Source organism: Ambystoma mexicanum, chromosome 4p, assembly GCF_040938575.1.
Source record: "Ambystoma mexicanum isolate Mex_15411 chromosome 4p, UKY_AmexF1_1, whole genome shotgun sequence".
Lineage (NCBI taxonomy): Eukaryota > Metazoa > Chordata > Amphibia > Caudata > Ambystomatidae > Ambystoma > Ambystoma mexicanum.
In genome coordinates, this window is record NC_090927.1 from 1,099,176,242 (window position 1) to 1,099,189,968 (window position 13,727).

The 13,727-nt window shown below is 44.4% G+C and overlaps 1 protein-coding gene across 2 annotated transcripts in view; it reads right to left on the reverse strand.

Moving 5' to 3' along the window:
• ENPP3 (ectonucleotide pyrophosphatase/phosphodiesterase 3) overlaps window positions 1-13,727 on the reverse strand; it is a 759,459-nt gene that overhangs the window by 35,942 nt on the left and 709,790 nt on the right. For both annotated transcript variants that reach the window (XM_069606685.1, XM_069606686.1), the window contains exon 22: window positions 9,605-9,682. In XM_069606685.1, the coding sequence (XP_069462786.1) occupies window positions 9,605-9,682 (78 nt within the window). The remainder of the gene's footprint in view (window positions 1-9,604; window positions 9,683-13,727) is intronic.

Genomic DNA, 13,727 nt, shown 5'->3' on the forward strand with positions numbered 1-13,727 from the left:
CACTGGCCTCGTACAGCCAGGAGCAAGTGTTATCCTAGACATGTAGACATCCATTGGCCTGCTACAGCCAGTAGCAAGCGTTATCACTGACATTTATACATTCATTGGTCTCCTAGAGCCAGTAGCAAGCGTTATCACTGACATTTAGACATTCATTGGGCCCCTAGAGCCAGTAGCAAGCGTTATCACTGACATTTAGACATTCATTGACCTCCTAGAGCCAGTAGCAAGCATCATCACTGACATGTAGACATTCATTTGCGTCCTAGAGCTAGGCTAGTAGTAAGCTTTATCACTGACATTTAGACACCCATTGCCCTCCTAGAGCCAGTAGCAAGAGTTATCACTGGCAATAAGACATTCATCGGCCTCATAGAGCTAGTAGCAAGTGTTATCCTAGGGATTTAATCATCCATTGGCCTCCTAGAGCCAGAAGCAAGCGTTATCACTGACATTTAGACATTCATTGGCCTCCTAGAGCCAGTAGCAAGCTTTATCACATACATTTAGACATTAATTGGCCTCCTAGAGCCAGAAGCAAGCGTTATCACTGACATTTAGACATTCATTGGGCTCCTAGAACCAGTAGCAAGTGCTATCAATGACATTTAGACGTCCATTGGCCTCCTAGAGCCAGTAGCAAGCGTTATCACTGACATTTAGACATCCATTGACCTCCTAGAGCCAGCAGCAAGCGTTATCACTGATATTTAGACATTCATTGGCATCCTACAGCTAATAGCAAGCGTTGTCACTGATATTTAGACATTCAGTGGCCTCCTAGAGCCAGGAGCAAGTGTTATCCTAGACATTTAGACATCCATTGGCCTGCTACAGCCAGTAGCAAGCGTTATCACTGACATTTATACATTCATTGGTCTCCTAGAGCCAGTAGCAAGCGTTAGCACTGACATTTAGACATGCATTGGGCCACTAGAGCCAGTAGCAAGCGTTATCACTGACATTTAGACATTCATTGACCTCCTAGAGCCAGAAGCAAGTGTTATCACTGACATTTAGACATTCATTGGCCTCCTAGAGCCAGTAGCAAGCATCATCACTGACATGTGGACATTCATTTGCATCCTAAACCTACTAGTAAGCTTTATCACTGACATTTAGACACCCATTGCCCTCCTAGAGCCAGTAGCAAGAGTTATCACTGGCAATAAGACATCCATCGGCCTCCTAGGGCTAGTAGCAAGTGTTATCCTAGATATTTAGACATTCATTGGCCTCCTAGAGCCAGAAGCAAGTGTTATCACTGACATTTAGACATTCATTGGCCTCCTAGAGCCAGTAGCAAGCGTTATCACTGACATTTAGACATTCATTGGCCTCCTAGAGCTAGGAGCAAGCGTTATCACTGAAATTTAGAAATTCATTGGCATCCTAGAGCCAGGAGCAAGTGTTGTCACTGACAATTAGACATTAATTGGCCTCCTAGAGCTAGGAGCAAGCATTATCACTGACATTTAGACATGCATTGGGCCCCTAGAGCCAGTAGCAAGCGTTATCACTGACATTTAGACATTCATTGGCCTCTTAGAGCCAGGAGCAAGCATCATCACTGACATGTAGACATTCATTTGCGTCCTAGAGCTAGTAAGCTTTATCATTGACATTTACACATCCATTGCCCTCCTAGAGCCAGTAGCAAGAGTTATCACTGGCAATAAGACATCCATTGGCCTCCTACAGCCAGTAGCAAGCATTATCACTGACATTTAGACATTCATTGGCCTCCTAGAGCCAGGAGCAAGTGTTATGACTGATATTTAGACATTCATTGGCCTCCTAGAGCCAGTAGCAAGCATCATCACTGACATGTAGACATTAATTTGCGTCCTAGAGCTAGTAGTAAGCTGTATCATTGACATTTAGACATCCATTGCCCTCCTAGAGCCAGTAGCAAGTGTTATCACTGGCAATAAGACATCCATTGGCCTCCTATAGCCAGTAACAAGTGTTATCGCTGACATTTAGACATTCATTGGCCTCCTAGAGCCAGGAGCAAGTGTTATGACTGATATTTAGACATTCATTGGCCTCCTAGAGCCAGTAGCAAGCATCATCACTGACATTTAGACATTCATTTGCGTCCTAGAGCTAGTAGTAAGCTTTATCATTGACATTTAGGCATCCATTGCCCTCCTAGAGCCAGTAGCAAGAGTTATCACTGGCAATAAGACATCCATTGGCCTCCTACAGCCAGTAACAAGTGTTATCGCTGACATTTAGACATTCATTTGCGTCCTAGAGCTAGTAGTAAGCTTTATCATTGACATTTAGGCATCCATTGCCCTCCTAGAGCCAGTAGCAAGAGTTATCACTGACATTTAGACATTCATTGGCCTCCTAGAGCCAGTAGCAAGCGTTATCACTGACATTTAGACATTCATTGGCCTCCTAGAGCCAGGAGCAAGCGTTATGACTGATATTTAGACATTCATTGGCCTCCTAGAGCCAGTAGCAAGCATTATCCCTTACATGTAGACATTCATTTTTGTCCATGAATTAGTAGTAAGCTTTATCATTGACATTTAGACATCCATTGCCCTCCTAGAGCCAGTAGCAAGCGTTATCACTGTCAATAAGACATCCATTGGCAACCTACAGCCAGTAGCGAGCATTGTCACTGACATTTGGACATTCATTGCCCTCCTACAGCCATTAGCAAGCGTTATCACTGGCAATAAGACATCCATTGGCCTCCTAGAGCCAGGACCAAGCGTTATCACTTACAAGTAGACATTCATTGGCCTCCTGGAGCTAGTAACAAGGGTTATATGCTGCATGTACAAATCCTTTGGCCTCCTACGGTCAGTGTCAAGTGTTCTCCCTGACATGTAGAAATCAATTGGCCCCCTAGAGCCAGTAGCAAGCGTTTATAAAGCAAATGTAATCATGCCTGAGGAGGGATCAAGTGATGTCTATTACCACCAAATCCAATTAAATGAATGATAACAACCCCATTTCCAATCAAAAATCGGTCTTGTTGAGAGTCTAACATCAGCAGTTGCTTTTTGGCAGCTATCTAAAAGGTCACAGTCTTGATTTGTAGACTTTCCAGAGAATGAGTTTACAAAATGAGACTGCATGCTTATCGGTTTAGGATCTGCCCCTGTATTGCACATGAGACCAAACCAAGCCGGAAAAATGAAGTCAAACGGACCGTTCAAAGCCAAAGATAGTGTTCAAAGTCTACCAAGAAAATTGGTTATGATACTGTGGAGGCCGTAACAAGTGCCATGGCGTGATTCTCAGATTTTCCAAGCATCTCTGTTTGTTAAAAGGATTAGCAGGAGAAGAGTATAGAGCACACTCTGTCTAATAATAGACTATCATTTGGACAAATAAGCCTGGCTTCTCCACATACTGGACTACTAGAGGAGACCATGTTCATGGTTTACTTCTACACATGTTAAATGGAAAAGGAACAATACGGGGTTGCTGTTTAAAAGGAGTGACGGTAATCCCCAGGCCAGTAGTGATGATAACAGGTAATTTCTTTACATGGCACTTGTTACTGCAGCATTTCTTGTTAAATAGCAGTAGAAGTAACAGGACCTACATTTACCCGGCTTATATAGATCAATGTCAGAAGGATGTAAGAATGATTTGGTAATGAATCTAGGTGCATGTAGAATGTAGCCAGTGCATTGAATATAGGTGAATTTACAATGTAGCTAGTGCATTCAAACTTGGTGCATGTAGAATGTAACCAATGCATTGGATCTAGGTGTATATAGAATGTAGCCAATACACACTAACATTCATTAGAGTATAGCCAATGTATTTAAACCTGTCACACTCCATGCTTATGGAAGTTTAGCCGCAGACACAGCTGCACTCCTGCGCGTATTTGCCTCCCTACGCCAGACTAAACATGAAGCACAACATCTCTGCTATCAGAATGCAGCTACCACCTACAACAGAAATGAGGTCTATCTAGACACAACGCGTCTCTTGCACTCACACTCCTCTTGACCACCTTTCAGCACCCATCCACATGCCTGACCATCACGGGTATTTTACTAGGGCACAGCAAGCCTACCTAACTCCCTATCTTGGCCTTATGCACACACACATTCTAATGTTTCCGACAACTTTTCCCATACATTGGACTTCGGGGCCACAAGGGCACCCCTTCCCCCCCCTACAAGTGTGTTAAGGCTATCCTAATGGGATAAAGGAACTATACAAATTACAAATTACTACTTCTACTAATGCCAGAATTTAAGCATATGCCCTGCGTGTCACAGAGGTCACAAACGTGGCCACACACAGCAACTCACTGAGCTATTTTACAAGGTTCCTTGTAAGCTACAGAATAATTCTTCTGGAATTTAGCACTGTTTAAAATACATCAACTTTCAGTGCACTTCATTGAATTGTGTGCTGGAAACAGTGCAATGGGTAAACCAGGTAGCTCTGCTTTTTTTTCTACTTAGGTAGTAGCAACATACATGAGCAGACAATTGCATACTGCAGTCAGGCAGGGAGAAAGGGATGGAGGGAGCACCCTATTGAAATGGTAATTCCTAATAATGTTATACTTTTGGAGGCACCGGATGTTTATCCTATTCAGTCTGCTGCTCTGAAAGTTTACCCCTCTATTCGACTGCTCTGCCCCTTGTTTTATTTTTTTTTATTTAATTAGTTTATTAAAAAACCTTATACAAAATAGAATTAGAATCATTTAAAAAAACCTCATCACAATAAATAAAGAAAAAGAGAAAAGTACATAATTAAATACATAAATACAATATCCTAAACGGTATCTAAATCCACGCTAAAACAATTAACCAAATGGTTCCCTATTAAAATACATACACACATAGATGAGGCCCCGTCTGTACAGGCAACGTGGCCACCAAGTTGTAGTCTAGTTTCCTAAACCTGGTCGCCATGTCAGGTCTTCAGCAGCAAACCAGGTGTGGAGCAGGGTCACTGGAGATGAAGCCCTGCCCATATGGTCCCCAGAGAGCGGGCTCCCCTCAGTCCCCCAGAACAAGTCACCGAGAGGGGGTCCTCTGCCCTTCTACCCATGTCCAGAATGCAAGCCATGGAGAAAGGGCCCCTCTACCTGTCAATGCCTCTCCTGAAATGCTCGTGCACACGAGGGATGCTCTAATACTGATTGAATCCTTACCAGTGGGCGCTAACATTTTGGAGGTGACCTTTGATCCCGCTAGCGGCGCTTGCCTTCAGCGCAGGATCACTTGCTTGGACAGCATCACATAACCACACATTAGAGCCACTGTTGCAGGCTCCAAAACTTCATTAGAAGGGAGCGTGTGTGTTTGGTATGGTAGAGTAAGTGGTCATGAGGGCTGTGTACGAGTGTATGGGGTGCGGTCGCATTGTCTCTATGTATGCGTTTGCTTGACGTGGGTGAATATTTTGTTAAATGCATTCAATATGTTATGATAAGGGGCACTGAGAGTATCAACTGTGACCCTTTGCCAAAATTGGGATGGGCACTCTACTGAGAACAATCAAAGGCAAATAACCTGCTCTCTGGGATGGCACATGCTAAGGAGAGTCTACAGCCACGTCGTAGCTCACTGTGCCTTACCAGAGGAGAAGTATCCCTGTTCATACTTGCGTTGCCCAAAAGCACATTCTAGCAGGGAAATTCCAGACCATTCTCCTTTGAGAAAGTGACATTCACCATGAATAAGGATCGCTACTAGGAGCAAAATGGCATTCTTTAGTCCTTGATGTGGACACTAGCCCAGGAAGGGGAATCTCTTTTATGAATGGCATAGCCTTTGGAATATGATCGAGCCTGTTCCCAAAAATTCAGTGTGCCCTTGTGGAGATCCCCGGGTTCCGTTAGGACCAAGTTGATGTGAGACCAGTTGCTCCTTAGCATGTAGAGCGGCATGGGTGTAGGACATGGTGGGGATAGGGGGGAAAAATCCCCCCCCACAATTTTAAGTGGGGGGGATATAATAGCTTTTATCCCGCCCAGATTATTTGTGTGACTGCCGTAAAATATGACTGCAGCATGCACTGCAGTCTGCAGTTGTCAGGTAAGCACTGGCGTAACTGGGGCCCCCGCACACCCCTGCAGTGCATGGGGCCCCATCATGTCTTGATGGGGGCCCCTCAGAAAAAAAATATATATTTTATTTTTTATTTTTTTACAATAAAATGTAAAAACAGAAAAAAATAAAGTTTCTTTTTGAAGTCACTCTGCCTTCATAAAGATTTTTTTTTTTACAAAAATGATTTCTTTATGAAGGCAGAGTGACTAAAAATAAGATTCTATTTCTTTATGACGTCTGAGGGCTTCCCCACCTCAAAAGAAATAGGGGCTCATTACGAGGTCGGCGGTAAAACGCCGGTGTGACCGGTGGGTTGCCGCCAACCTCGTAACACCATTTCCGACACCTAGCTTCCCGGTGCTACTGGGACATTACAAGTACTGGCGGACTGGGAAGTTGGGTGCCAGAAAATGTTAGTCCCCATGGGTTCACGGAAGCACCGGCACTGCCACTAATGGTGCCTGTGCTTCTGTGAAGAGTCTGCCTATTGGGGTCACTGCACCCGCCAAGGTCAGACCTGTCAGGTGCAGAGGTCCCAGTAGGCATACTCTGATTGTGATGGTCTGGATACAAGGGTGCCAGAAAGCTTACCAGCACCGCCACACTTATAATGAGGCCCATAGTTTATGTATGTAGTAACTCTGCCTTCATAACACAATTATTTCTGTTCCGGTTTGGTCCTTTAATGGAAATAATTTCTTTATGAAGTCAGAGTGACTTCAAAAAGAAACCATTTCTTTTTGAAGTAATGGGACTCCCCTCCACCCTGTTTTATTCAGCCTGGCTGTTTCTGTCAGCATACTTGAGTGGTTGCAGTGCGATCAGATTTTGGGGGTAGAGCCTCGGCAGTACGTGGATTTACTGACTTCTGTGTCTGTCCCCCCTTCCAAATATCCATGCTCCTGACTATTTCTTAAGAGTTAATGCTTGCAGGTATCAATGGGCCCTTTTAAGGTCATGGATCTGGCATGCCTGTTTCAGCTTATTCTGAGAAGCTATATGGAGTGGTCGGTCATGCAAGGCATGCAAGAGAAAAGCTGTGAAATGCAAGCCAGGATATCGAGGGTGCTCTGAAGACTGAGGAGAAAGTGCTGAGTAAGTGTAGATGAGAGTTGTGGGGTGCTGGCCATGGGGGAATGGGAAGCGAGGGACTGGGGTGCAGTAGAGTGTGGGACTGTAAAGTGAAAAAGGGTAGAAAGGATGCAGAGGACAGAAAACAAGAGGAGCAAGGGAGGGGAGAGATGGGAACACGAACGGAGTGTAGATGAAAGATAGGGATGGTTTGGAGCATAGGGTGACCAGTGTGTGCAGGGGAGAGAAGGGTGCAGGAAAGACCAGAACACAGCGAGAGTGGTGTAGGGCAGAAATGGCATAGGAGGTGCTCTGGGTTTTGCAAAGGAGAGAGAAGTACATACAAGTGAGAAAGTGCAGAGGGCACTGTGTCAGAGGAGTGACTTGATGTGGGGTGCAGGGAAGGGACTTGGGAGAAAAGAGTGTACAGCAGACGAGAATGTGGAGTAGAGAAGGTTCCCAGATAAAGGGTGCAGTCACAAATGCGTCTTCTGCTAAAGCTTGATCCATGCTCACGAGGCCTGCACGATATCGATTAGAAGTCGTTTGTTGATATAATTGCAGATATATACACACTACACCATATCTGTCTGCGCATTGATTGGGCCTGATAATACACAAAGTGGCCCCCCGCTCCCAGGTGCAGGCCGGCATGGGGAGGATTTATTAGAGGGAACGTGGGAGGTCGGGCTTGGCGCTCTCCCACTGCCCCAGTGTCATCTGTGCTGCTGTCTGGTTCCTCTCCAGGAAGAGACAGTCACGGTAGGCTGTTCCTGCATCAACTCCCTTTTCACTCAATCCTACCTGCAGCCTAGGTCTGAAGTCAGGACTAACCTTAAATGAGGTATATATTCACCTCTGACCTGTCCTGTAGCAGGAGCTGGTGCCAGGGTGCGTGGCATCTTGCCTTGCAACAAAGCATCATGTTGTTTGGGCTATTTTAGCAGCTCTCATGGGTTTTTGGTGGATGGATGGGCCGCAGACTCATTTTACACTATAACCTATTCCTTAAAAAAACACTAGAAATATCTATAAAGGGCACGTAAAGTGCCAGTTATGGTTTAGATAAAGACACTGACTTAGGGATGTTTACTACAAATCCCTGTGTAGTTAATAACTTAATTGAAGATGGGAACATACTACTGGTGTAATACAAATGTCTTATCCAGGGATGCCTTCATCCACTCCTTTTCTCCTTAATTGTTCATTGCACTTGCACTATCTGAAATGTCGTCAGGCTGATTATGATAGTTCATCTTCACATTCTTAATTGTTTCAAGGACCTGTAGGAAGGTAACTGTATTTCTCCCATGCCCCCCCCCCCTGAAGTGCTTTGAAACACATTGTGCATAGGCGCTATACAATTAAATAATCAATTAATCAAAAATCAATCAATCACTCTATTAGCACTATGCATTTCCTTCACTGAATTCCTGCTAAAAACCTGAAATGGCAAGTGTTTGCTTGTGTATACGTATTGAGCATTTGCCAGGCACTGCTATTAAATGTTCAGGTGCTTGCAACATTTTGCAGCTGCTACCGTCAGTGGGTACCTAATACCACTATGGCGGTGCTTGGCAAGGGCCTTTTCCATGCCTACATTAAAGCTAAATGGTTGGCATTGCCAACGCTGGTTTTAAAATAGGGATGCAACTGCATTTTTGGTACCCACCACCAGCTGACTAATGAGTTGTAGACAAGTTTTAATGGAGGCCACCATAAGCCATCTGGGTGACCCAGAAAAAAATAAAACAGAGCCTCGAGATTCAAAACAGCACGTGTTCCGCTATGCATGTAAATCCAGTGAATACTCTGGTCCCGAGGTATGGTTGCAGCCCATACACTGCTGTAAAGGGGCACACTCATGTTCCATCATTGAGGGTTCAAGTGGAATAGGATAGGAAGGGTTGGCCAAACTCCATAAAGCATCTGCACTGAAAGCGCAGGTGACGGTATTATAAAAGATCTCTCTAAAGGTCCATCGTCGCTGGGAGGATTTTATACTCTGAACTTTTCTTTTCCTTAATTTTCTTCGGTTTTCTTTCCTTCTTTTCTCTTGTTTTATGCAGTGGTGATATATGTAATTTAATGCGTGCTGCTGTTTTAATTTTGTGAAAAGTCGAGTTCTTTGACTAAAACACAACAAATAAATTAAAAAAACAAAGTCCCCCAAGGTGTCCCCTGTCCCCCGAGATTTTATGGGTCTCCTACGCCCCTGTAGAGCGGTTCTCCAGCGCATCCAGGAGGATCCAGCTTTGCATTCACCCATAAATACATTATACCACTTAGTCTATTATGGGGTTATATTGTTTCCGAGTTTTCTACGCTGCAAAAGGATGTAGCCAGCTATAATATGGAGCAGTATGAGTGACATTGATTGCATTTTAAAAAATGTAATCAATGAAAAAGAACAAAAGCAAAGAAATAACTGCGAAACAAACATGTATGAAATCAATTTGCAAAGCCTTAATACTCACTTTTAAACTCTTCGTACATCGGCACAAAATTACTTGTGATCAATCCATCGTATTGTCCAACTGCAGTTTTGTTGAAATCTGGAAGAAAAAATAATTAAGACAGAAAATATTAGCAAACCACAGTCTTCTGATTAAAACAAACTGTAAAACAATGATGTTAAATATTTACCACTACATTAATTTATGCTTGTAAAACTGCATCTCCGTCTTTGTAGGTTCACAAAGGTATCACCCATGTGCCCATGGTTCCCAAAATCAAGCATCAGAGCCCTGTTCAGACATCACAGCAAGCTTAGTGCTTGTCCCTGATATCTGTGTGCAGCCTGCTGTGGCAGGTTCGAATCCCAGCAGCGTCAATTCATCCTTTTATCCTTCCACGGTCTGTGGGATGATAATGTCTTCTGTTATTTCAGTGCTCTGAGACCTATCGCTGTGTAAAGCTATATAAGAAATAAATGATTATTCTCAATTCATAGAGAGCTGTATTGTGGTATGCAAACATCCAAAGGCAGGACCTATGAAGCGGAAGACTTTCATAGACTGCACTCGGTTTAACACAGAACTCCCAGTTGTAGAGTATTTCGATGTCCCTTGAACGTTTCGCAGAGACACTCCACCCACACCCAACAGCCAGATTTGAACGTTGATAAAACAAAGTGCTACTCTGAGAACCATGCAGAATGGGGACTTGGAAAACCAGAAGATAGGAGAAATCCATGTGTCTTCCCACCTAGTGAATGACTTCCATTTTATTTTTGCGTTGGAAGCAATTTACGCCCTACATTTTAAGCATGGAATGATTTTTAATTCCAAATAAAGGCAGTGGCTTCAGTTTTATGAGGGCTGGAATCGCATGATCTAATCTTTCCAAAAGGTTAACTGAAGCTCGAGCAAGGTGACTCAACTGTGAGCCATAAACAACAATGGAGCATGAGTTACGAAATTAAAACCAGTCACATGAATGAGGTCCTTCCATATGTACTTTATGCTTTGCCGTATTTTTTATTTATCTGAAATTAGAACTTTGTCAAGAACCTCTTTACATGAGCAAGTACAGGGGTGTTGGCAGTCACACATGGGTATCTTCTATCAGAACAACCGTACCTACGGCTGGTAGATTAACCAGGTGTGCAAGGGAGGCAATGGGACAGTACCAGGGGACAGCACTGACCTGACATCACATGAGTAAAACTCACAGAGCTTACACTTCAGTTTCTCCCTTTAATGAGTGACGGGACCTTTCTAGGGCCGTTTTGAATACAGACAAAATGGGAATGCACTTGATGTCAGCAAGGTGGGAGGTCGCGTGGTGGTGGTGCCAAAGCGAGAGGGCGCACAGGGAACAAAAACTTTGGGGAGAGCTTGAGGTGCACAGCGAGAGATGGGTTTAGTGAGTGGGGGGCATCCACCGATTTTATGACTAGAATGAATTTGAAGACAGAGCCTTCTGACGTCAAAATGATGGCATGCGGAGGCAGAGGAGGAATACCGAACTTTGAAGACGGTGCGATCAGAGAAATTAAGTTGGGTAAAGGGTAAATAAGGTGTCCCATGAGAAGACTGTGCAGTAATCCAGCCTGCTGAGGGCAATGGTGGAAATGAGAGTTTTAGTAAAGGGGACGATGAAAAAGTGACACATATTTTGGATACTGAGGAGGTACAGCCTGGGGCTGGAGAGGTATACATTAGGAATAGTTGTGGATGCAGATTGCTATCAAAGAGATCCACCAGGGTGTAAACCATGAGGAGTGGGGTGAGGGTGTTGGGGGTTAAGGACAGAGGGAAGGAGAGGTGGAGTGATGTCCGAGAAGAGGTAGATTGCATCAGTGTTGGAGGAATTGAAGATCAGAAAGCAAATCAGCATTGAGTGCAGAATGAAGGAAGGCAGTCAGAGATGCTGGAAGAAAGCTCTGTGGTAAAAGGCAGGGAGGAGAACAAAAATTGGGTGTCAATGGCAAAGTATTATATGAGAAGAGCTTTCCCAGCGAAGAGGTATAGAGACTACAATAGTCTAAACACAGTATGGGAGGACCAAGGACAGACCATTGATGGACTCCAGCCAGTGAAGGGCGGCGCAGCGTGTTCAATAATTCCAAGTGATGAAAAATGGGTGATCAGATAGGTACGAAGCAATCTAGGCAGGTGCAGTGCCTTGTAAACTGTGGCGCAAGAGATTAAAGAGGAGCGATGAGCAGAGACATCAATGCTCATGAAGGTAGAGGAAAGATGTGGTTGTGTTTGCGGGGAGCACTGGGTGTGTGTGTGGGGAACACTGGTGAGGATTTTAGAGACTTGGGTGAGAGCTGTCTCTGTGGAGTGAAGACTACAGAATCTAGACTAGAGGGGGTTCTGTGTACGTAAGTCTCAGAGTAAGTACTGATGCGTTTGAACACCACAAGTTTAAGGAGTTCCGAATAATGATGGAGAGGAGAGAAAGTCCATTCGTTGTCAGGATTGTTTGGATCAGCTATTGGTTTTCTTAAAAAGGGTAGGAAGGTAGCTACCTTGTAGCAGGTTGGGAGAGATGGGAGCGGTGGATGCAGGTAAGGGTTGCTAGTTCTTTAACTGTTTGGTTCCAAAAAGCTCAATAGGCACGGGGTGGTTTGGCAGACCAAAGGATAATTCAACCAGGGTCAAGGGGGAGAGAAAAGAGTAGAGCAGGTGAAAGTGGGGGTAGTGGAGAGAAGGAATGAGAGGAATGAAGGGAAAATGGGTTAATGAGTAGAGATTTTAGTGGAAAAAGACAAAGTCAATGGAGCAGAGAGGGACAGGAGAACAAAGGAGGGATATAATATGATATGATAGGTTATTTATAATGCGCTTAATACCCAGAGATTTCTAGACGCGGACCCAGGGATCAAACTTGTGGTGCTCTGTGTCATCTTGCTGCCAAGCCAAGCACGTTGCCCCTTAGCTATTCTCGCGAGACATGATGATGAGGGAGATGAGATGTTTAAACAAGAGGCTTTATTTTTTTAATTTACATTTTCTCTAAGCCTTACCGCTAAAATTAGTTCCCTGTTCTAAATAACAACAAACAGGTGCTCGTCAGGATGTCCAACAAATAAACATGGTCCTCTGTCAAACATATACTATCCTAACATCTGCCCTACCACTATAAAAAAGAAAGACAATCTAAGTTTTGACTCAGAATGGGATTACTCTCCCCCTTCTTTAAATTGGTGGTGGCTGGTTGTCTGACCCCCACCAAAACGTTCTCAAAAGGCTCTGGGCCTGGTAATTCCCAGAAACAAACAAACAAGTATCTCCCAATAGTCTTTTGGTAAAACAACAGCTTTACAGCTAATCCAAACTGTTTCTGGTTTATCGCCTCCTCATGGATGTATTAAACACAACAAGTTCCTCTAATTTGTATTGATCGATCGATATTCTTATTCCTGCTAGGATATCCGTATTTTCAGGCTACAGGCATGCCTAGATCAACTTTGGTCCTTGTTTTGATTTCCCTCACTACCTGCTGGGGTCTTCTGATTATCAGCCCAGCGTGGGCTCCGGCCTGCTTAGCCCTAGTTTCATTGCAGTTTCTCTCACCCTCCCTCCCCAGAGATCTTCTGATTATAAGCCCAGCATGGGCTATGGGCCTGCTCAGACCTGCTTTGTTTGTGGTTTCTCTCACCACCTTCTGGGATCTTCTGAAAATCAACCTGATGTGGGCTACAATGAGGCCCCCTGCCCTCCACCCACCACTCGTGTAATATTGCATACCTTCTTTCCAGCGGTGGTGATCGGTTGTGGAGGCAGTCTCTCAGGCCAGTGTGGACTTGCATACTCGTCCAGGCTCTGGACTGCATGGCCGGCTTCTTCACTCCGGTTCCTTTCTTCAGTGGAGGAACAGGGTGCTGCTATGTTTCTGGTTGCTTAATGTTGCATCCTCTTTCAGTGGTCCCGGCCTCATCAGGGATTCTGCCTTTAAAGCAGCAGCGTTTTGCGGGCTGCCTTGGGTTCCACCATTCAGGGCAACTGCTTGGTTCTCTGGTTCAACTCCTCCTGCGAGGGGGAGGCTCCTTGCTATGCTCTTTTGTGAAAGCCAACGTTTCTTGCTATACAACTGATTCTCTCCAGTTCTCCTGTCATACATGTGTATGTAGGGCCCTCTATGGAA